Source organism: Caenorhabditis briggsae (genome assembly GCF_000004555.2).
Source record: "Caenorhabditis briggsae complete genome, chrIV, whole genome shotgun sequence".
Taxonomy (NCBI): domain Eukaryota; kingdom Metazoa; phylum Nematoda; class Chromadorea; order Rhabditida; family Rhabditidae; genus Caenorhabditis; species Caenorhabditis briggsae.
This window is the reverse complement of record NC_013487.2, coordinates 412,717-436,636: the sequence shown is the minus strand read 5'-3', so window position 1 is coordinate 436,636 and position 23,920 is coordinate 412,717. Positions and strand designations below refer to the sequence as shown.

The 23,920-nt window shown below is 37.0% G+C and overlaps 8 protein-coding genes across 8 annotated transcripts; 2 read left to right on the top strand and 6 right to left on the bottom strand.

The window, feature by feature from the left end:
- Positions 1–1,151: 1,151 nt before the first annotated feature.
- On the bottom strand, positions 1,152–1,590 carry CBG00435 (the record flags this gene model as incomplete). The annotated part of the gene is made up of 2 exons (XM_002632364.2): positions 1,152–1,322; positions 1,369–1,590. 2 exons carry the CDS (start codon positions 1,588–1,590, stop codon positions 1,152–1,154), a joined length of 393 nt encoding a protein of 130 aa, XP_002632410.2.
- A 1,039-nt stretch (positions 1,591–2,629) lies between these two features.
- Positions 2,630–4,841, top strand: CBG00434 (the record flags this gene model as incomplete). The annotated part of the gene is made up of 8 exons (XM_045244753.1): positions 2,630–2,681; positions 2,731–2,937; positions 2,983–3,266; positions 3,312–3,478; positions 3,542–3,917; positions 3,973–4,158; positions 4,321–4,568; positions 4,613–4,841. 8 exons carry the CDS (start codon positions 2,630–2,632, stop codon positions 4,839–4,841), a joined length of 1,749 nt encoding a protein of 582 aa, XP_045091572.1.
- A 1,209-nt stretch (positions 4,842–6,050) lies between these two features.
- Positions 6,051–7,397, top strand: CBG00433 (the record flags this gene model as incomplete). The annotated part of the gene is made up of 6 exons (XM_002632362.1): positions 6,051–6,093; positions 6,140–6,232; positions 6,277–6,623; positions 6,669–6,936; positions 6,981–7,186; positions 7,236–7,397. The coding sequence occupies 6 exons, from the start codon at positions 6,051–6,053 to the stop codon at positions 7,395–7,397; spliced, it is 1,119 nt and encodes a 372-aa protein (XP_002632408.1).
- Positions 7,398–7,701: 304 nt separating this feature from the next.
- Positions 7,702–8,093, bottom strand: CBG26222 (the record flags this gene model as incomplete). Its single annotated transcript, XM_045244752.1, has 2 exons — positions 7,702–7,871; positions 7,937–8,093. 2 exons carry the CDS (start codon positions 8,091–8,093, stop codon positions 7,702–7,704), a joined length of 327 nt encoding a protein of 108 aa, XP_045097933.1.
- A 1,206-nt stretch (positions 8,094–9,299) lies between these two features.
- On the bottom strand, positions 9,300–11,764 carry CBG00431 (the record flags this gene model as incomplete). Its single annotated transcript, XM_045244751.1, has 9 exons — positions 9,300–9,512; positions 9,579–9,804; positions 9,993–10,121; positions 10,168–10,437; positions 10,487–10,599; positions 10,661–10,713; positions 10,774–10,882; positions 11,406–11,459; positions 11,714–11,764. The coding sequence occupies 9 exons, from the start codon at positions 11,762–11,764 to the stop codon at positions 9,300–9,302; spliced, it is 1,218 nt and encodes a 405-aa protein (XP_045091571.1).
- Positions 11,765–14,548: 2,784 nt separating this feature from the next.
- On the bottom strand, positions 14,549–16,742 carry Cbr-nas-6 (the record flags this gene model as incomplete). The annotated part of the gene is made up of 8 exons (XM_002632360.2): positions 14,549–14,688; positions 15,054–15,171; positions 15,220–15,369; positions 15,635–15,720; positions 15,769–16,017; positions 16,085–16,172; positions 16,495–16,547; positions 16,601–16,742. The coding sequence occupies 8 exons, from the start codon at positions 16,740–16,742 to the stop codon at positions 14,549–14,551; spliced, it is 1,026 nt and encodes a 341-aa protein (XP_002632406.2).
- Positions 16,743–17,999: 1,257 nt separating this feature from the next.
- Positions 18,000–19,199, bottom strand: CBG00429 (the record flags this gene model as incomplete). Its single annotated transcript, XM_045244750.1, has 6 exons — positions 18,000–18,063; positions 18,113–18,221; positions 18,264–18,489; positions 18,535–18,585; positions 18,635–19,051; positions 19,098–19,199. The coding sequence occupies 6 exons, from the start codon at positions 19,197–19,199 to the stop codon at positions 18,000–18,002; spliced, it is 969 nt and encodes a 322-aa protein (XP_045091570.1).
- Positions 19,200–20,650: 1,451 nt separating this feature from the next.
- Positions 20,651–23,874, bottom strand: CBG00428 (the record flags this gene model as incomplete). Its single annotated transcript, XM_045244749.1, has 8 exons — positions 20,651–20,812; positions 20,859–21,347; positions 21,401–22,273; positions 22,317–22,586; positions 22,634–22,731; positions 22,786–23,001; positions 23,052–23,725; positions 23,768–23,874. 8 exons carry the CDS (start codon positions 23,872–23,874, stop codon positions 20,651–20,653), a joined length of 2,889 nt encoding a protein of 962 aa, XP_045091569.1.
- Positions 23,875–23,920: the final 46 nt, after the last annotated feature.

Genomic DNA, 23,920 nt, shown 5'->3' with positions numbered 1-23,920 from the left:
GATTAGATATGGAAGTAATGGAATCCGTTTGTTTTGTGATGCTGATAATGATAACTGTGTAACTTATTTAGAACCAATGTTGTTGCCAATCAAACGAAATCGCTATGAACTTTGATGGCTGAGTTATTGCAGAATATTTCGTAGGCTGTTTCGTAGTGGATGACAAGTGAAGTAAACGGTTTTCAAAAACGTTTTGCTAGTCAGGCATTACCTGGAATGATGTTACCTGTCAGTGTGTCATAAAATGAAATAGCCCAATTGATGTGAAGTTCATAGAACATTGAGAGTGTCTTCAAGAGATTGAAACTGTCTGGCTTAACAAAAACAGTAACCGTGAAAACATAATATGTATTTGCTTTCAGAAATTGAACGATTCGACATTTTTCAAATGAGGAAAAGTACAACTGCCATTCAGTTTTCGAAGTTCATCAATCAAGACTGAAATATATATGCTACTTTTTTAGTTCTGCGGGAAATGTACATGATTTCACATGTGAATTATCTTGTACCATAAAACCTGTAATACAAGGATCCCATAACTTTCAAATTTGAGTCAATTTATCTCGGTTCCTGTTTAACATTCAAAAAAATTGTTAACTAATACATTGTTTATCGTAATATTAAAAACATTTTATCAGTTGACACATTTCTTATAACTTGCATAGGAGCCAAGATAATTGAGCTCAAACTTGACAGTAATGGCCCTTCTTTTACGGGCTGTACGGCACTCTGTACAAAAAAATCCACCAGAAACCTGAACAAGTATCAATATGTCAATTTCAATTCTTGGAAACCGTTTGGATTTTCTTTTCCAAATGTTCTTAACTAGGTTCTTTTACACTTGAAAAACTTTGTTTCAGTACTTCTTTCACTCTTTTTGTTGAAAAAAATTCCTTCCAATTTTCCGAATCTTTCCCCACCTTTGGCAATTAAACGGGCCAATTAGTTTCACTTTTTTGGGTCATGTGGAAAGATTGGAAGGAGAAGATTCGAGATCATTTATTACACAAAAAGTTAAATGCAAAAAAAAAGAGGACAACAATAAAGTAAGCGAAAAAATAGAAATCGGTTAATTTGATTTCGCAATCAAAGAGAAAGAACAACTTTTAAATTTTCCTTCGTGCTATTAAAATTTAATTTGAATTGACAATTCATTTTCCAAGACGACATTGGCCCCAGGAACAAAGCATCCCTTGGGCTCTGACTGCAGCTGGACCATCCTTTGGAAATATTTTATAGTACATTGTACCTCCTATTCCTTCCAGATGAGCAGATGTTTGACCCACTGGTTTTACTCCTTTCTTTGGAAACGTTTCCCAAGACTGAGAAAAAAAATTTGTTGGAAAATTATATTTTTGTAAAACTCACTTTCAAAACAGTCGGTGCCAAATTACATAAGGCTCCAGTAATAGTGAGGTTTTTTGTCTGTCCATACTTTGTGAATTGGAAAACCTCCGATTCAGTTTTGTTGTGGAATGTGAACTGACCCCAAACATCTCTATCCGTTTCAGATCTTACTTGCACATTGAATTTGCATGAATCCGTTATTGAAATCAGAAGATGCAGAAAACAAATAAAAAGTAAACGCATTATAGTCCCTGGAATGAAATGAGAAAACGTGACGATAAATACGGAAAACAAGGATAGTATCTAGGTTTATAGGTCGAAATGATATCATATAACATGCCTGAAGAGGTAAATATGGAATTAGAAAACAATAGAATGACATTTCAAATTGGAAACTCTGACAGAACAGTATCTATGATTAGTAAAGTTTGGAAATTGAAATTCATGATCTGTACAAATGCATCCCATACTTCGTGCCAGTGGGAACACTCGCTGCATAGTATCCATTGACGTTTTACGGATTTCCGCAGGATCGGATGTAGTTTTGGAAGCCTGGAAAAAATATAACATAGCTGGAAATGTTCAAGCTATAATTAAAAATGTCGGGTCAAACTGATTAAAAAAATCTATTTAACCAAACCATATTAAGTCTTCTGATGTCTATTAGTCAGCCCTGATTTGAACATTTTGGAAATTCAAGATTATTTTTCAAAAATTGGGGCCTTAAACAAAACACTTAGCTCCAATAAAACCTAACCACCGGTGAGTGTTCCTGAATCAATAAACCACTAAAAAAGAATAACTAACTCTTTTGATGATATCATACAAAATGACATCGTTACATTTCTCTCCATCCATCATCTCCTCTTGACCGGATACCAACACCACAAAAAGCAAAATAGCAGGAAGAATATGAAAGGTACACATTTTTTACTTGATAACTCAAATGAACCCTGTTCACCTTTCATCTTCCTTTTATAGGTACTTGTAATACTAGTACTTATTATTAGTTGTTATTATTACTACATAGTTTTGGTACCAAACGCGTTCCTTTCGAAAAAATGTATCATGTCAAAACAAGACTACAGTTGATTTATTGCAGTTCTAATTTTTTTCGAGAATCTTTCAAAAAGACCGATCACTTTTTGTTTTCCCAACAATAAAAACATTACAACATCTGTCGATCCATCAAGATAAGAATCATAAAGAAGAAGAGACACAGGACTTGTGAGCAACTGACCTCTTCAGTCATTCCCTCGCGAGATTGAGTTTCTGACCAACCATGAGAGAATGGAAAGAAGTTATTTGGATATTGTCCGTTTTTGTATGTTCAGGTTAGTTACAACTATTGAAATCAATTTTCGAAATTGAATAAAATTCCAGTTCTTTCCTCTCCGTGCAATTCTAAAATCTACGATGGCGCATTTAAAAATTTGGTCTGCGTCTGCAATGCTACTTCATGCGATGAAATTGAACCAATTGGAGAGATTGGTGAAGGAAAAGCAGTGGTGTATAGATCAACATTGGATGGTGATAGACTTAAAAGAATGAGTATGAAAATGGGACAAAAGTTGGGTAAAGATGAAGTTGGTAAGTGGGAATTAACATTTATTGGAGACAGCTGTTAGATTATAGTGAATGTAACAATCTCGATTGATGCGAGTGAACGGTTCCAACAGATTTTTGGATTCGGAGGAGCTTTCACTGACTCCGCTGGTGAACAGCTTTTTGCGGTGTCTGAAAAAGTTCAAGAACAAATTATCAATTCATATTTTGGAGAGTATGGACTGGAATATAATGTTGGCAGAGTTCCTATAGCTAGTTGTGATTTTTCAACTCATGAATATAGTTATGATGATGTTGGTGAAGATTTTGAATTGAAACATTTCGGATTAGCAGAAGAGGATTTGAAGTTGAAGGTACCTGAATTCTATGTTTCAAGCTTCATATAATTTCTTTTTTAGATTCCTTTCATTCAAAAAGCAATTGAGAAGACGAAGGGAAAACTTCAACTATTTGCCAGTCCTTGGTCAGCACCCGGATGGATGAAAACAACAGGAAGGATGAGAGGTGGTGGAGCAATGAGAAACGATACGCGAGTTTATGAAGCATATTCGAACTATTTTATAAAGTAGGCTATTTCTGAAACTAAGTTGATTAATGTAGATTCATTCTTATCTTTTTTAATTTTCAGATTCTTCGAAGCATACTCATCTCATTCTATTCCATTTTGGGGACTTACAATTCAAAATGAGCCATCGACAGGAGCCGATATGACATGGAGATGGCAAACTATGAACTACACAGCCGAAACTATGAGAGACTTTTTGAAAAACTATTTAGGTCCAAAACTGAAAGGAAACAAGTTAACAGAATCTTTGAAAGTAATGATTTTGGATGATGGAAGAGGATTGTTACCTGGATGGGCTGATACCATTTTCAATGACACTGAAAGCACTAAATATGCCGATGGAATTGCTGTACACTGGTATGGAAACTTGTACTCTCCAGCTGTATTGCTAGATATTGCACAGAGACATCACCCGGATAAGTTTATTTTTGGAACCGAGGTTCGTATTTGATCTGTTTCTTTTAAATAGAATGAGCATTGTTCTTAACCTTTAGGCATGTGCTGGTTATGCCATTCACCATGGTCCTATAATGGGCGATTGGTTTACAGCTGAAAACTATGCTAGTGATATAATCAGTGACCTAAATCACCACTTCATAGGATGGACCGATTGGAATTTGATACTTGATGAGAAGGGCGGCCCGACTTGGGTCAACAACTTTGTAGATGCCCCAATTATTGTGAACCATACAGCAAACGAATTTTATAAACAACCAATGTTTTATTCATTGGGTCATTTTAGGTATGTGCATATTAATCTCAGTGGTGCCGCCCGTTTCATTCCCAGTAAAATTTCATTCGGTTTTGCTTTCCATTAATAAATCCGTATTAGCCGTTTCCAGGCTTGCGCTGGCTATTTCGGCCATCACGGCCCAATCATGGGCGACTGGTTCCGAGCGGAAAGTTATGCAGATGATATTTTAACCGATCTTAACCATCACGTCACTGGATGGACTGATTGGAATTTGTGTCTTGATGAAACGGGCGGTCCCAATTGGGCATACAATGTGGTTGATGCTCCGATCATTGTGAATCGTACTGCGAAAGAGTTTTACAAGCAACCCATGTTTTACGCATTGGGACATTTTAGGTTTCCTTTTTCGGTTACCACATAATAAGGATCTAATTTTTCAGTAAATTCCTGCCACGTGGATCTACTCGAGTATTCACAAAAGTGGACGGAAACCTAGCAGTATCTGCAGTGAGTGTGGTGATTGAAGGAGGCCAGCGTGTTACAGTAATGCTGTCAAAATCTTCAAACTCTTTGCTCACTCGTGTGGTGGATAGCGCAACTGGATATTCTCTTGTACTGACTTTACCGCCAAGATCTATTCATACTGTCATTTGGAATAAAAGAAAATAAACATATTTAATTACTTCCGAACTTTTCCGAGGCAAACAGGCTGATATTGAACAATCATTTTCATTCAACGTGCAAGATTAGGGAAAACATATCGTTAGCACATTAGTGAGGTTCTAAACTTTAGGAGTTCAACTATTGATACCAAAGGAATACACCGGCTAGGAAAAAATGAAGAGAAATTCCCTAAAAATGGGACCAAAAAATGATGTATTTTCAATTTCAGGCCGTAGGCTGGACGATGCTAGTCGAAATGTTCAGAAAAAACAGAAAAATCCGCAAAAAAACCAGAAATTGATGATACAAGAGATCAGACAAAAAATCTATACGATAAGAGAGCAAGAAAAATAAATGTAAAAAAATGCCAATTAGATTCAGTGCTTTAGTGGTAGATTACTGTAGTTGGAAATTGTAGAGAATTAAATACTGTAGTTGAATTTCATAAGGTTATTGTAGTTTAAAAATGTCGAAGATTCCTGTAGTAAAGAAGTAAAAGTATTGAACTCGGAAGTTGGAAGTTTGAAGTCCGAAGTCAGTGTGCTCAAGTAGATCCTTCTCTGCTGCCAGAAAGCTCAGCGTACGCTATCTACTGCTATTTCATTTTCTTTTAAAATTTGATTTCGGTCATTTGGTAAAAGGGGGACGTTCAGTGATAAACACCTAGCCATGAACCCCAAACAATGGCGACACGAGGTTTTTTAGTACTTTTTTTACATCAATGACGTCGATCAGTCTTCAAAAAAAAGAAATAGCAATAAGTAGTGCATCCGAAGCTTCCAGTGAGAAGCATCCTCCTTTCAGCATCCCGCATTCAGCGTCGTTCTCCTTGCCGATCCTCCGCGAATCCCGGTGATCCTCGTCGAGCTTCGAAGTAGAGAGGCCACTTGTCGTCGCAGGATCGGATCAGATCCCTTGCCATCCTATCAGATCTAGAGATAAGATAAGCAAAGAGTTCATGAAAGTTGTCAGCACACGAGGAAACTATGGTTTTTTTTTCTAATAAAACAAAACCAAAAAAATGGTAATTTACGTTGGATTACTGTAGTTTCCGATAGAACCCTTTCAAGAATCCAGCGTGACCATCACTATGAAAAAATTAAATAAAAAATTGAGAAAAAAAAATCAAAGAAAGATTATTAGATTATTGAATCAGTTCTCAATTTGAAAACAGCACCTGCTTGGTAGCGAAGAGTATAACCAACGTCTTCGAGAATGAGCGCAGACGCGAATAACAATAAACCAGGATCGGTAGAGGGTAATTTTTGGAAAGCCTTAGCATATAACACTCTTAAAATTGACAGAACCGAAATCCAAAGAGACTCCGAAGTTCGATCTGGCAAAAGAGAACCCTCGCTGTGCCGAATGGATGGATGATTGCATCAAAAGACTTAACAGTAAGTTCTAGAAACTAAATCGAAAAGATGTATAAATTTTCTAGGTCTCTACAAGGACACCAGCATCAACATTTGCGGTGTCATGTCTGGCCATGAGATCATTGCCATTATCCGACTTGTTGAGAATATTTTCATGGAGGAAAGCAATCTTTGTGAAGCTGAAGCTCCCATCAAAGTTATCGGAGACATCCATGCCCAGTACCAGGATTTGAATCGTTTGTTCGATTTGATTGGAAGAGTTCCAGAGGAGAAATTGATGTTCCTTGGTGACTACGTGGATCGCGGACCACAAGGAATCGAAGTCGTTGTCTTGCTATTCTGCCTCAAAATTCGTTATAGAGATCGCATCTTCCTTTTGCGTGGTAACCATGAAACTCCATCAGTTAACAAGGTATATTTCAAATGCATTGTTTTCACTTCAATTTTTAATGTTTAGATCTATGGGTTTTACGTCGAATGTCAGTACAAATACGGTGTTGGGTTGTGGTGGGATTTCCAAGCTTGTTTCAATCGTATTCCTATGGCCGGTCTCATTTCGAAAAAAGTTCTTTGCATGCATGGAGGTCTCTCTCCAGAACTTGTGAATCTTGACACCATCAGAAATATTCCCCGTCCTTGTGAACCACTTGATCGTGGACTGTTGATTGATTTGTTATGGTCGGATCCAACGAACAAAGGAGAAGGATGGTTTCATTCTATTCGAGGTTTTTGTAATTAATATTTTAAGTTTCTATAATAAAACTTCTAGGAATCAGTTATATGTTTGGAAAAGGAGTTGTCGAACAAGCATGCAAATCTCTTGATATCGATCTGATCATTCGTGCCCATCAAGTTGTTCAGGATGGATATGAAATGATGACTGGACGTCGCCTGATTACGGTGTTTTCGGTTCCAAACTATTGTGCTCAATTCACTAATGCTGCTGCCGTTGTTTGTCTCAATGCAAATCTCCAGGTATGTTTATTTTATTCATGATTTTAAAGACATAAAATAAATGTTCCAGATTTCATTCCAACAAATGTTGCCACCTGCTTTACCGGATAGTTGCAAAGCCAAGGCTGCTCCTGCGATTGCTGTTGATCTGAATTTGGAAGCTGCTCGTGCTGATAAGGAAACGATCAAGCCGTTTGCGAAAGAAGGCAGCAAAGAAGGAGGAAAATCGTGAATCTGATAAACGGCACTAACTTTGGATGGAATAAAGTTTTTCTGTGTGCCTCAAATTTTTTTTGAATTGAACAACGAAACATATGATGCTAAATAAAAAATATTTTGTTAGCAAGTTGTACGAATGTTGTCAACTTAATAGTGTGGAAGAACAGTTGGAAGTTTTGAGTAATAGGATCCAACTTTTTTATCAGATAGACAAGAAATGGTTTTTATAATTGATTATGTTATATGCGCTAATCTAACAAATAAAGGCATAACATTTATTCGCATTGATGATCTTGAAAGAAAAAATGTTCATGTAACTATGCTTCCTTGATAGCTTCCTTTGATCCACTTTCTTTGCTTTTCTCGTTACTTTTACTCCCACTAGCTCCTTGATTGTTTCTTGATCCCGGCTGAGCAGCCCCTCCAGATGTCCCTTGATTTCCTATTTGATTCTTCTGTTTGCTTTGAATGGCATAGAAGCCACCAACTGAACTGGCAATCGACGAACAGATAACACCCAGCACAATAACCGCTAGTATGAGCCATGCCCACCATTCTGTACCTTTCTCTGTATCAGGTTTGCTGGAGCTTGCGACACTGTTCGAATTAGATAATATTGAGCTGCTAGGTTTTGAGAACTGACTGGGAGTTGGCGAAGGATCAATGTCTTTGTTCTATAATGCAGAATGTAGAAGATCTTCGCTGACATATTTAACGATGTACTTACGAAAATGATTTGATGCATTTCCCTTAAAAAGCCGAGGTTACTACTCATTATCTTTTGTTGTCGTCGCGATGTATATTTTCTATTGTTTTTGAAATACTTTTTAGTGAGTCAAAACAGTTAATGTTATGAATTTTTGCGTGGATTAATAAAAATGAATTTGCCGGAATAAAAAAGGAGCTGAATCCAGGGATTTTCTGAACAGAAAAAAAACAAGTTGGATACAATGAAAACTGACTTTTTTTGTAAAACGGGAAAATACATTGCTTTCACAGTGAAAGGGGTGGGGAATGATTGAAAAATAGAGCAGCAGAAAGAAAAGAATGATAAAATGTTTGAAAAATTGAAACGATGTCAGTAAAAGAGATCTGAAAAAAGCATACTTGTAACGGGCCGGGCCGGGCCGGGCTTTTTCCCGAATTTCGGAGGCTCGGCCCGGCCCGGCTCGGCGGGCCTGTCATTCCACAAGTTTTGAAAATTTCAAAGAACACATAAGGGGGGACCCTCATGTGATTTTTTTCGAGTTTTTAAAAATATTTTTTGATCAAACAGACAAACAATCCAAAAAGCACAAAAAATATATAGAAAATTGTATTGAGAGCTCAAAATTCGGTTCAAAATGACAAAATTTTTGCTACCGGGCCGGGCCGGCTCGGAATTTTACAAGTATGGAAAAAATAGGAGGAAATCCCGGGAAAAAACGAAAGAAGAATTCGAAAAAAATTTTACTTCATTGAAAGCTCATTTTGTCATAAGGATCAAAAAGTTATAACAGAGTCCAACAACGACAGTAACCTAAAAATATTTGTATTTTCAGAATTTATTTTCTCCACAAAAATCAGTGAAAACGAGAGGACTTGGTAACGGTTGTTGTATGTAGATGTGAGAGCAAAATGAGTAAATGTTCATTATAATGATACACCATTGAAAAAGTAGTTCGGCTAAATAATAAAAACACAATTTTTAAAATTTTCAGAATATGAAGATGAGGCAGATGTTAAGTCTGAAAATCTTTTATGATATTATGAATTGGGTGAATTATATAGTAATGTTTCTTTATTTATTGCATGTTTTCATCATAAGCGAGTTGAAAGTTTGTTCAACTTTCAATAAATTATTACAACTTTTACAACTTCAAATCAAAGAATAAAATCTAATCCCAAGACTCTAGACAAATCAAATATCACAATTTTAGATACAACACCAACTTCTTTTCTTGTAATTAGAATTAATGTCTAACTTCAAAGCCTCTTCCAGATGATTATCTTCGCGACGTTGCAGACTTCTGGAATAACAATGATAATAAAGACAAAATGATAAAACACACTCAGCCATCTGACGCATGCAATTCTCGATACCATATCCTGTGTAGGCACTCGTTTCGTAGAACGGGATTTTGAATTCCTGAAATGTTGAACTTCCAATTCACTATAAAATTTGATCAAAAATGAATAATGCTGCAAAACACACCAATGCTAGTTTTTCAGCAGCTCGATAAACTCCACTTCTCGCAATATCACTTCCAAATAGGTCAACTTTATTTCCAACGAGACACATAACTGTTGCTTCGTCTACGCCAGCTCGAACCGAGTCAATCCAGTTTCGAACGTTGAGAAAACTCTGTTCAGAAGTCACATCGAACATCAAAACGACGCCATCTGCCTTACGGAAGTATTGTTTTGTGATTGAGCGGAATCTGAAAATTGTTGTTTTATCTCGCTATCAACGAATGTTTTCTAACTAATTTTTATACCGTCACTTTGACCTAATTTATATTTTTCTCGAAATATGTATTACTCGCGGTAGTATGATTTTGTTAAATGGTAGTTTTCAAAAAAATGTTTTACATGACCTGCAATATTTGAGGAGATAGTGTTTCAATACCTTTCCTGTCCAGCAGTATCCCATAATTGCATGGCAATAGCACGATTTGGTGCAATCTTCATAGTTTTGACAGTAAAATCAACACCAATTGTAGCATTGAAAAGGGGTTTGAAACGGTTGTGGCAAAATCTGAAAGTACCAATTTGGGATTTCAAAAATATATTTGATGACCTACCTGTGCAAGAAACAAGTTTTTCCAACTGCCGAGTCTCCAACAAACACAACTTTGAAAATTCGATCCGGTTGAGTGAGTTCTTCCTCTTCTTTTCTTTGTGGCACTTTCTTATCAATTGCGTTCAACTCCTCGGCCAAAGAAGAAACCTTCGGGATAGTTGGTTCTGGTTGGATGGGACGGTACAACGGCTTCTTAATCATTGTATTATTGATTGCATGCTCATTTTGAATTTGAGAATTTTCGTATCTCTGAATCTCTTCCAATTCTTTTCTGAAACATTTAAAGATGATAATTTTGTTTAGATCCTAGATAGTCTTACTTCAAAATCTTGGTTAATGGATCATCCAAATAAGATCTGTTCTGTTCAATTGCGCGCATCTCATCTTCCAAACTGGACTCTTGCAAATACTGATTTTTATCAAATGCCGGAATCTGGAAGAATATAAGTTCAAGAACCACAAAACCGTTCTGTTGAAATCTAAATTCGTCTTACCTGTGCTTCAATTTTTGCCATTTCTTGTTGAAGTGCCTGACTGACGATAGCTTCTGAAATGAAAAAAAAACAACAAGTACAAAAACTCATTTTTGTATTTTCTGAACACTCACTAAGAATACGACAAAACGCTGGCTCGTTCACTTTCTGTTCGCCAATAAAACGAGAAATCTTCTGGAGATCATCTGGTGGAATCAAGTCAACGAGCACATCTAGATCAGCCTGAAATACAGAAAAGTACAAAAGTTATATTTCCAATCATCTCTCTCTCTATCCTCAATATGTTCTCCATTCGACATCGTAGGCTAAAAGCTCAACTAATTCTTCTCTATAAATTTTTAAATGGCTCCGCCTACTTTCCTAACCTAAATGCACATGTCAAATGTCACTCCTCCTCCCCTCGTCGCCCTATGAACTTAATTATTGTTCAGCCCTACTCCTCTGACTATTTTTCTTCAATTGTTCCCCTGTGGAACGCCATCACTTCCCAAGTTACCCGATTTCTCCTACCTTCCGAGTTTGAATCCTTAATTTCGTCCAGTATTACCCGTTATTGATATATTTGCTCCCTATTTTTCTTTTTCTACCGGTTACATCTTTCCTGTGTCATATCTAAATTATCCCGTTTCCCCTCCCCTACTCAGATCGGCCTCGTGAGGGGCATTTTTTCTGAGTCTTTCATGTTCTGCCCTCTAATGTTTTATTACACCTGATCAATAAACAAATTAAATTAAATCATGTTTACCTTTCCAATAAGTCCAATGTTTTGAGCGTCACATAGACGAAACAATTTTCGAGTCTGGAAGAGAAAAATGTAAAAAGATAGAGACATAAAGAAAGGAAACTAAAAATTCCTCAACATGATCCGATATCCGACAAGAGAAAAGGAAATGGAGAAGAGGGTATAATCACATTTCACTTGTTAGGAAAACCAAAAAACAACTGGAGAAGACATGCACAGAATCTTACTAGAAGAAAATAAGGGACTTTTTGACCTAATTGAAATTATCAAGCCATAACTGAAATGTTTGACATCAAACTAAACAAACTCACTTGTTCGTGAAAAATGGACTCTTCGGATGACGAATTAGTCGCCGACTCCATCCTGCTGAAATTAAGAAAAATATGAAAAAAAGGAAAAAAAAGGAAAATTTATGGAAAGAGGAAATACGGGTTTTGAGTTCAATTCGAATGGAGATGAGAAAAAATGGAAAATTGGAAAAAGGAGAGAATGGGAAGGAACGGAAGATAATTAAATTTCTAGGATAGTTTTAGAAAATACACTTTCAATGAGGAAAGCTTGCAAAATCTTACAAAAATGGAAAGATTTTAGATCTCAGAAATGATATTTTAAACCACATTTTTTCCGGATTTTCTTAAGCTTTAATTTTACTGTATGTTTGCGAAACTTACATCATTCTGTGCCACATACTTAGTCCCGACATTTTAGGTTCGCAAAATATTCAGAATCTTTTTTCAGGTCGTTTGGCTATAAATTCAGAAAATAACGAAGAATGAAGAGTCAACAGAAGCGACACCAATAGTTTTATGGGTATAGAAAGAGAAGAAAAGAAAGGAAAATCGAGAAAAAACGGTATGGGAATTTTCAGAAAAAAACGAAGATCATTTCGAGAAGAATCGATGACATAAATGCTACAATCCACATGGCAGGGGTTGTTTCGTAATGTGTGTTACTTCATTCAGAAACAATTGACAAACACAGGAAGAAGCTGTTCAAATAAAATAAGAAGAGAAGATGGGGGAAAAGTATTGGGAGAGAAAGGAAGTATTGATGGAGAATGGAAAAAGAATGAAAGAAGAATAGATAGCTTTGATTGGAGTTCCCATAGAATATGATTTTCTTTTTTCCGTTGTTCTATTCTCGCTTCCAATATTTCCCATTTTATGTGTTCCTTCATAAAACTGCGAAAATTTCGAGAAGGAAAAAACGGAGAAGATGGAAAGAATTTATTTTTGTAAATTCTCCAATAGTTCCATAAAAGTTTCGAAAATAAAAAATTGCCAAAAAAATTGTACATGCCCTGACACATAAACAGAATACACAGTAGGGGGTAACCACTCTCTCATTCTTTTATTCTCTTGTCAAATTGGATACCAGCAACAAAATGAAAACATGAGAGGACGAAAATGAGTGAGGGAGAGATAGAAAAATGAATGAGATAAACGAATTTGGCACCTCTCTCCCTCCTTTTTTTGGCTTTTTAAAATTGTTGCACCGCTGTTGGCAGCTTTCAGACGTTCAATTTTTTCAAAAAGGGTTCTAGTCATACTCATACATAGAAAACATATTTCATTTTAAATTCAAATGTCTGTCGGTTCAAAATGTATTGTGAAGTTTGGTATTGTTTTTACATCACAGTAAAAAATTTGAAAATTACTGTAAACCCTGTAATAGGAGGGACCCTAACTTTTAACTTTGAGCCAATTTATCTCGGTTTCTGTGAAATATATTAAAAAAGTAGTCAACTGATAAATGGTTTCTTATAATATCAGCAATTTTTGTTTGTTAACACATTTTTGATATCTTGCATAGGATTTGAGATAATTGACCTGAAACTAGACAGTGTGAATGCCTCCATTCACAAGAGATCGCTCTACCAGATCAATGGTCTTTTTAAAAAAGCCTCTGTGGTTATAATTTTAACGGTTAGCAATAGTAATTTTCAACAAAGAGGAAGGGATACCTAAAGAAAGAAAACCAAGATTACTCAGATTGAGGTAAGATATTCATAGAGGACCTTTTCCAGTAGTGACACGAAACATAAGACATAGGGGAAAAGGAGAAAAAAAAAGATAAATGGGAGAACCTAGAGAGAAGGGTATGAACGTGAAAAGAGGTTACAAGAAGAAGAAGGAGATATCATCCAAAAAAAATTTAAGAAGAAGAAGACATTTGAAATTCCGAATTCAAATGAGCCGACTTCTTCGTATGAAAGCGTAATTGGGCATAAATTTCGCCCACTTTTTTCGTCATCTTTTATGATACCCAAGAGGATAAGACGTTTTTAACTCGGTAAATGTGGGCAACTCCAGACGTTGTCTCCTAATCATCTGGGTCTTCAACTCCGAGTTTCGATTTGTACTCTTCCCACGTCAAATATGTTGAACACTCCGATCTCTTCTGCAAAAAGTTGAATTTTAGCTTTGATGTAAAGAATATTAGTCATCTCACCTTGCAATTGACGAGAATCCCATTTTCTTGTCAAAATGATAAGTGCGAAGAAGTTGCCTGGAAATTATCTATTTTTGAAGAAAATTTTTCTCCTCTCAAAATGAAACATAACAAATCTCATCATTTTCTATGCTCACTAATGGCTTCTCGTTTTTTTTTTCGGCTGACACGATTCCACTCATCGATGAAACTCATCCTACTGTTCAATCGTTGAAAACTGAAAAAAAAGGATAAGAAACTAACAGTATTTGAAAAAAGTCAGATATAATCGTAAAAAAATTCATAGAAAACGTATGGAAAATATGTTTAAAACTTATAACCGTTAAAAAATTTTGCATCACCGCAACGTTCAGAGCTTCTGCCCAGTATCTGCCCAGCATTTGCCCCTCTGCGCGCCGTTGGACTTTTGCCTAACTTCTGCCCAGCTTTAGATCAAAATCTGCCTGCAGCCCAATTCACCCAACTTCTGCCCCAAAGTTGCCAACATTTACCGAGTAAGGGCAATTTGTCTGAATGCACTCTGAATGTACTTTTGATATGAAAGGATAACATAAATAATTTATTATCATAACAAATAAATACTCTCTTTTGCAAATATACAAATAAATCGTTTGGTCGTTTTTTTCTGGAATCACAGCTTTAGACTCGTCATGGAACAAAGAAAAGAAAATAACAAACATAGAATAGGTTAGAAATTATCCCGACTTTTTGATTTTCCTATCACCGGGACAATGCTTGCACGTGAATGGACAGTATGATTTCATGACGAAGAAGAAGGACGCTCGAGTGCAATATTGAGCGAAATGTGGACAATCGGCAAAGTGGTCGACACATTCTGGAATACAATTCGGTCAATTACAGATTTTTTTTCTAAAAAAATGGTAGCTAGAAATTATTCTTTAGCTATTGATACAAACAAAACATAATTCCTTTTTTTCCAGATGATATCATTTTTAAGGTTGATTTGAGCAAAAGAAGTTAAAAAAGTAACATAGAATACTTAGAAACTAATAGTAAGTGAAGAAGAAGGCAGTGAATTATTATTTTTCTATTTAAAATTTGTATAAAGGTGCGGAATGAATTGTTATGCTTGCAAACTTTCGATATGTCTTTTTCTTTTTGGGTGTTCCCAAACGCTAAAACTTAAAAAAAAACGGACAAGGAGGTAATTTGATTTCTCAAAATTAAAAAAAAACTGACTCTCTCCTGAATCGACAGGCTTCTTCTCTCCGACTTGGGGAATCAATCTCCTTGGTTCTTCAGTCGTTACTCTCATTTTCTCCTTCTTCTTTGCCTTGCATGAGTACAGTTTGTTGATCTAAAATAGTCTTAATTTTCAACTTCTTTTTTTGTTTCTTGCCTTCACAATATCTAGTTCCGACAAATCTTGATTCGTACCAATGACCTGAGTGAATCCATCTTCTACAGTTTCGATTGTGTTCCGACCATTTCGAGAGAACGCAGTACTATCATAATGCATTATAGACTTGTAATCGTAGTTTTCGCCTTGTAGATCCTGCAATATCAAGTACAGTGACTCATCATCCCTCATAAGTGTAAGAGCATCAATCACTTTGCTCCGAACAGGTTTCTGATGCCCCAGCGGGATCAATTGATCTTCCGATGGCAGTGTACAAACAATCTTTCTATTTGTGCGTTCACACAGAAAAGAATGTCTGACAGTGATTTTTTGTTTGCTGATTTGATAATTATTTTTTGATATATTTTGAACATTTGATATGTTAAGAGACAAGTAGGAATACAAAATGTTCTAGAATTACCTGTAACACTGCCGAAATTTTGTCAAATTGTGATTTCATTCCGGGCAAGATATTATCCCACAGTATCTTTATATGATCGTCACGATCTGAAAAAAAACAGGAACTACTCAAAACTTTAAAGACTCTCTGCCTACCAGCTCTAGAGTGTTCGTGCCAGAAACCAACGGAATGCATCAACTCATGAACAATAATTTCATGGAAGAAACAACCTCTTCCCAGTGAGATTTCTTGTTTTCCTCCCGTTCTTCCAACTTGAGAATAGCATCCGTATCCTTTGACAATATTTAAATAATCAGTTTGTCCTTCTCGTTTCTCAAATCGAATACAGGTATTCCTTCGGTAACTGTCGAAAGCCTTTTCCATAATCTTCACTTCATTCGGTGCTGGAAATTGAAGAATCAGTAGGGAAATGAGACTTTATTGAATATTATCGGACGACTACTCACTCACAGAAAGCCGTATCCATTTCGTAAGGGATCACTCCATTCTCCCAGGTGAGTTGTTTATTTTTAAGGGCGTTGAAGAGGACTGGACCTTCCTGAAATGAAGTATGATAAGTTACAGTAATACCAACTGGTTCATTTCTCAACGTCATGTTATAAAATTCTTTACTGCCTTCTGATATGACCTAAATGTATTTGATTCAAATGAATGGTATAAAAAAAAAGAAAACGTTTGCGGTGGAAAGTTTGGCATCTCCTGGTGAAACTGGGATAAACAAAGATCAAAGCTAATTGTAAGCTTCCACAAAAATTAGGAACTAACAAGAATGTTTGCAATAAAAAATCTTTTGTTAGCTTACAGATTTTCAGAATCTTCTACAAAAACCGAGATAAAGATGTTTCAATTGTTTAACTTACTGGAAGTTTCAGCAAGTTCCGGTCCACACCATCAATGTCTCCTTGAAATTTTCCTAAAAGATCATCGGATATTTTGAAAATCTAATTTAACCTGAATTCTGCAAACCTGAATTCTGCCACTCATGGTGTACGACTCTGTGTTCATCGGGAATATACCCGGCAAAACTACGGAAAACATCAGCCGAAGGTTGTGACCTGACAAGAGTTGTAACAAGATAATAGGTAAAAAGTAGTGAAGGACCAAACATAACTTTGAAAAGAGAACAGAGCCAGATGTGACGTGGCTGTCAGAGCAAGACAAGTGAGAGAAAGCTTGCTCTGTTCTCTTCAAGAGGTCTCCAGTGCAGAGTAAGAAGAAGCCAAGGGAAGGGCAACCGGAATGGCCGGATGCTTAGCAGAGAAGATAGAGGGAGTCAGTGGCGGAGTGTTGAAGCTCATACAGAGCACAGAGAAATTAAACGACACGTGTCAAAAGTGTATACACCGAGTGGAAAGCACAGAGAGAACTGTCCGCGCGGAGCTCCAGCAACAGCAGCTCTTTTTGTTTCCGTTTTGTCGGGAAGGGAGGGCGACTCCTAGACGCACATAACACGAATATGACAGGCAGAATGAAGAGAGAATGAGAGAAAATGGAAGAACAGTGTGTGAATGAATTGAATACAACAACCACACGATCCTCCGAGCTCGGAGAAAGTGATGGTCGAGAGAAATAGAAAAGTGCAAAACGTTTTGACCGTCGTCCGCATGTGTTCTTTTAGCGGGAACCCCGGTGATCAGAGGGCGAGTGAGAGAGAGAGGGAGAGAAAGGGACATGGAACAAAAAAGAGCAATATTTGAGTTTGGAAATAGAATTTTTATTTTGCAATTCGCGGGGACGACTGTCAAAAGAGAGGATCAATTCCAAGTGGGAAGATGAGAAGAGAGGAAGACTGATCCTCAAATAGGGAATGTGGCAATTCATTATTGGAAGCTCATCAATTACTTCATAGGAATCAATCAAACTTTTTTGAGATAAGAAAAAATATTATCCTGAGTTCAAATTCATAACTTTCAACTTATAGTCAATTCGTCTGAGTTCCTGTGAGAAATATCAAAAAGTGGTAAACAGACAAAAAATTTTTGATATTATTATAAAAGTCTTGTCCGTTGTTCACTTTAAACAAGATATATGGGCACAAAGTTGACGGTTTGAGGGGCATTCTATTAGAGTGTTTACCGTAAAACCTGTAGTAGAAGTCCCCCAAGTTTGGGCTAATTTTTTTCGGCTCCAGTGCAAGTTATCAAAAATCTGTCAACTCATAAAACATTTTATCAGTTGACAACATTTTAATGTCTTTTACAGGAACCGAGAAAAATCGGCTCGAAGTTGAAAGTTAAAAGGGGGGGGGGCTTCTATTACAGGCTTTACATGATGAGTGGCTTTTCAATCTTGATGCAATAAAAGAACCTTCTTTATTCACACGATTTCACAGAAATCAAAGTTTACAAACAATGTAGACAATTTCTCATCCGATGATTCTTCGGAGCAAGTTCATGGAACTGTTTCTGTAGGATCCACCAAAGTGATTCCTGGAATTTTTTTCTATTTTCCGTATTTTTCGGAAATCCCAAAACTTACCAATGATTCAAATTATGGTAAAGTTCATAGAGTGCAACTCTTTCATGTCTTCCATCCGATTTCCCCATTATTTTGTCATACTCTTCTTCAAAATCTTGAGTCCAGCCACCTATTAAAAATTGGTAATAATTTGAGTTATAGGAAAACTTACCGAACATTTGCATAATTCCAAATTCAAACTCAGGATCCGAATAACTGGAGGATGGATCAAAAACAATTGGCTCAGTGTCTTCTCCAGAAAGGCACATACTCCAGTTTCCACCCCACAAATCACCATGAACCAAAGCAGGTTGAATTGATTGGCGGCAATTCAAAAGCTTTTCGGTTTTTCGGTAAAGTTGATCAGAATGGTCAATGAGTTCTCGAACGTTGTGTTCCTAAACAATTGTATGCTTTTATTTCAAATTGGTAAAGTTTGACACCTCAATAAGTCTATCGAGTTGTGGTTTCAGACGATGGCAAATGAAGAATTTCTGAAATTCTTTTTTCTTTTTTCAAACAACTGATTACTTTAAATTCTACCGTCCAATCGTCAGTCCACTCATTCTCCTGGGGGATTCTCCCACAACAAGTTGGCAAATGGAACCCAAATTTTGCAGTCCCTTCTTCTTGTTCCAAATGCAACGAGTCTTCAGAAATTTCAGAATTAAAACTGAGCAATCGAGAACGCTGCTCTAAAGCAAGCAGGAGGTCTGAATTTGTTTTGTGCATTCTGAAAGGTCCACATTGTCTAAAGTGTTTGATAGAAACACTGAACAACCTGGCTAGCAGATTTCCAAACGTTGCCCAATCTTTTCTATGCTGAAACTCAATGTAACTGGTTACTAGTGCAAAGTTTCCGTTTCTTTGAACAATTCCGAATGGTTTCGGGCATTGAATAGTTCCAGATGCTTGTATTGCTTTCAGAGATTCAAACTCTCCTTTAACCAAATCTTCTTCCTACAAAGAATAGAAATCCCTAGTTTTGTTTAAATGTTCTTAATACCCCAAACTTCAAAAACAATTTCCCTTCATCCGAATCCAAAACTCCTTTTTTGAGAATGTTGACATTTTGAATACCAAGTTGTTCTTCAATTGCATGATCCATCTGAATCTTATCTATCACTATCACTTTCTACAGACTACTGCAGAGGTATACGTGTAGACAGTGTGCCTTATCGACAAATGATTTGTCGACAAACGCCCTTTTCGACAAATTTATCGACAAATTTACCGGTAAATTTATCGGAAAATTACCGACAAATTGTCGATAAAAACAACATTTATCGACAATTTGTCGATAGAAATGCTGTTTGTCGACAGTTAATCGACAAATTTATCGACAAATTGTCGACAAAAATTGCTATTAACCGCAGGAATTACTTGTAAAAAATCGTATCGCTACCATTTTTCCTAGGACTTCTAGAATGATGGAAGAGCTTACCCAGGCAAACTTTATAGGCTATCTGGCTTGGTGGCCCAACTTTCACAACATGAATTTTTTAGTCCACGATTTTAGCCTAGAAATGATCTGATGTTCACCTGGTGTGTTTTTAGGTCATTTTAACATGGTGGCCTAGCTTTCGCGCATGGAGTTTTCTAGGCCACTATGTAAAAATGGCCTAGAAAACATACCAGATGGATATCTGATCATTTTTAAGCAAAAAACGTTGGTGGCCTAGAAAACTCAACTTGCAAATGTTAGGCCACCACCCCAAAATGGCTTAGAAAACGTACCAGGTGAATATCTGACCATTTCTAGGCCAAAAAGATTGGTGGCCTAGAAAACTCAACATACGAAAGTTAGGCCACCATGTTAAAATGGCTCAGAAAACGTACCAGGTGAATATCTGACCATTTCTAGGCCAAAAAGATTGGTGGCCTAGAAAACTCATATTGCAAAAGTTAAGCGACCATATCAAAATGGCTTAAAAACACACCATGTCAACATCAGATTATTTTCAGGTCAAAAAGTTTGGTGGCCTAGAAAATTCATGTTGGAAAAATTAGGCCACCAGGTCAGATGGCGTAGAAAAAAAATATGAGATACAATTTTTTACTAGTAATTCCGGCGGTCAATAGCAATTTTTTTCGATAATTTGTCGACAAATGCCCCCTTCGACAAATTTATCGACAAAAAAAACAACAAATTTATCGACAATTTGTCAACAAAATTTTGTCGACAAATTTATCGATAATTTGTCAAGTAAATTTGTCGACAAAATCGGAAAATGTTTGTCGATAAGGCACACTGCGTGTAGATACTCAACGCGAATTCTTTCGACATAGTTCTGTTAACAAAAAGTTTATAAAAAGATAGAATTGGCACAAAAAGGTACGAGCTGTCAATTTAATACATCACCGGTTGGGGGAATGGGGAGGGCAATTAGGAATAGGGGAAAAATGCAAGAAAAAATGGGAAAATTCAATTGAACTATCACAACCAAAGTGTTGAGTGGAAAATGGAAACGATTTTAGTTCCAATTGAAGGAACAAGCTTTTCTCAAGTTCCACTCAACCACTGCTAGATATTTACATATTTACATAAATTTTAAATTATCATATCTTTTTAGTTCTGGGTGATTTTGAATGAAGTTGTGCGAAAATTTTCTCAAATCGATTCGATGGGAAGACTTTGATCAGGAAGCGTTCTAGAAGGACGTAAAGGAGACGACGGTTGAGATTCTTGTTCTGGAATGCTTCTGATATTGTGTTGATCCCCTAAAATACAAATTTTAAATTCAGTATTTATAATTTTCAGTTATACCTTATAGCTAACGTTGGTTCCCAGGATCATCCGTAATTCATCAGGAAGAAAAGATAGCATAAGAGTTTTTGCTAGAAGGCGTGTTCTGTGATGGAATTCAGCTGGTTTTTCCACATATTCGGTTGCCAATTCGCCTTCTGGCCACATCGATTTCCTGGAATCATAATTTCTAGATAAATCTCTTTCAAATTTGAATAACTTGAAAGAAGTCAGATAACCGCCGACTTGTTGTTCACTAGTCAACCAGTTAACAATATCAACTATCCGTTTATTGATCGAAGTTCCGAAAGGAGTCACAATGTGTCGGATAACGGTAACCAGTTGCCGCCGGAACCACGCACTTCCTTGCGCTCCAAACACTTCGCTTACTACTAGAACCAAAACTCGAAGAGGAATATTCTCAGCTTCAGTGTCAGTTAAAGAAGCAGCAACTCGATCGGTTTCCATTTCAGGCGGTCTGTTTGGTGTGGTGGTACTGCTGATAGGATTCTGAAATTTAAATGAGATAATTATCTTTTAAAAGTAGTTCAATGCGAACTTACAATGATAATCTTCGCTGCATTGTTTATTCCTGCTCCCATTTTAGTAACACCTTCAAATACTTGATCTGGAACCGCCATAACAGTATTACCAACTGCTTTCACTCCATTTCTGATTGGATCGAACATTGCGGACATCAGCTTCTTGGCGAGAGGATCCGAGTTTGCATATTTCTTCTGAGACAGGAAGTCAAACACATGACGATCCATATCGGGATAGTTGCGTAGAAGTGATGGTTGGAGGACACATGCTAAATACAAATTCAGAGCTTTTGTCCGTTTTTCCAAAAATTGCGAGTCCAAATTATTGAATGTCTTTTTGCCAGGAAACGACAGTGTTGCCAGTTTTGGAAACTTTTGAACAAGGTTTTGATGAAGGGAATGGAAATCGGAGTATCTCCTGATAACATTCCAACTGCTCACTTCCAGTCCATCAACACATCGAGTAACTCGAACGTTGTATAGTGCATATGTCTGTTTCCCTTGATGTCCAATTCCTAAAGTCTCCACGATCGCTGTCATTACTGGCTCTCCTTCCAATGGAGCTGATCCATCTAACTCGAGTGGAAGCTTTCGAAGCGCTGAGTCGCAACGAGACTCGTCTTCTGACTTTTCTTGTGATGAGAATGAGGTCACTGAATCACATTCTGACAATGTCGGATCGTTACGGTCTTCGTCAATTATTTCTAAATCTAACAGCATTTTCACATAGGCTGGAGACTTTTTGAACGCCGGAAAGAAGTGATCGTCAGTTTTCAAAACATCGAACACCTTCTCTTGAATGGCTTCAAACCAAAGATCGTGAGGTTCGTCATTTTTAAGACGTTGTAGAAACTTTGTCATGAGAGCATCGTCGAGAGGAACACGTGTTATAGCCTGCAAAGATGATACGATTCATTGAAGCTGAAACCAAAGCTACCTCTTCCGACAAGTACTGATCATACATGTACTTGGCTGCTTCTTTGACCGTCTCGTAGGCATCAGAGTCGGAAATCTCCCCCTTTGCAAGCGATCGCATCTGATGCTCTACTGATACTTTGAATCCCTCTATTGCCAAATAAAAGTCTATGTAATTCTGGCCTCCGGCAGATTTGAGGAATTCGCAAAATTGAGAAAGAGCTGTCGAATTCGTAAGAATCACATGGAGGGGAAGTTGAACAAGTTGGTCACCATCTTCACCGAATTTCGACTGAAACAGAAGATTGATTGAAGTGCTAAGAAAAAGGTTGAACTTACTAAAAATGCTGAATCTTGTGATCCAAGATAATCGATTCTACGTTGAACAAGTAATTCGACAAAGTTCAGACTAGCCAGTTGTTGTTTAACGAATGTATCTGAAGCAATGCGAGTTTGATCAGAAAACAATCATACTTCCTTCTCAAACTAACCTTGTTCACCACCAGCATCTTTTCCTCGCATCACAGTTTTCTCGTTAACAATTTCCTTCAGCACTGATTCGAGCTCTTCTATACACGTGGAACTCGAGAGACAGGCAAGAAAGTCCTCTGGCTTTGGTTCCACTTCACTCAGCAACCATACGATCAATTGGAAAATTTCATTTGGGTTGGAAAGATAGTCTAGCGTTGGAAGTATAACTTTTCGGACTGGAAAGAGATAACTTTAATTTTTTGGTAAATTTCAAAGTGTTACTAACCAACAACTTCTCGAAGTAAAAACCTTAATGGGCGACATCTGAAATCCTCAGGAGGCATCACAAGATACAAAATTATATCGACTAGATCGTGGAGATACGCATTCTCATAATGAGGTGTAGTTGAGAGTAAATCTCTACACAATGTCTTCTCCATTTCCAGCTCAAAGTCGAAAAAGTTACTGAGCAATTCTGCATCCAAGTCTTCAACTGTACTAGATTTGTCTGAATTTCCGTCATCTTTCATTTGAAAAGTAGTTCTTTCTTTGGCTTTTCGAAACAGACGCAAATGAGAAGCAAAATCATCGACAACGTCTCGAGTGATCAGTGGAACCCATTCCACTTGTCGTAGGCATTGAGTTAGAGAGGCAATTGAACGACGAGATGTTCTTTTTAGACTTTGCTCGAAAAGTTTGTCATTTGACAGATTTTTGTACCAGAAGCCGATATAATCTCGAGTGATGTAACCGAGAATTTCTTCTAGGACCAGATCTAATTGTGGAGAATTGCTCATAGAGTGAACTTCTTCATATTGATTCTGCTCAGTCAGCCGTTTGCCATTTTTCAACAGCTGCTCTATTCCTGATGGAAACTTGTACTTCTGTAGTCGAAACGCCAACTTCTCATCGAGTTCTGCAGACTTTTCTAGACCCGTTTGGTAGACAATGTATAGGAACCTGAATATGTATTTGTAGTCTGCTTCAGAAAGTGATAGTTACCCTGCCAAGAAGCATATGACACTCAGAGGAATTACAATGACACCAGTTAACCCAAACGTTGATAGAAACAGCAGACCGCCGAGAAGAATGTAGAAGCGATTAGACATTTCCTCACTGCTTTTTTCGCATTTTGGCTGTAAACTACGAAAGATA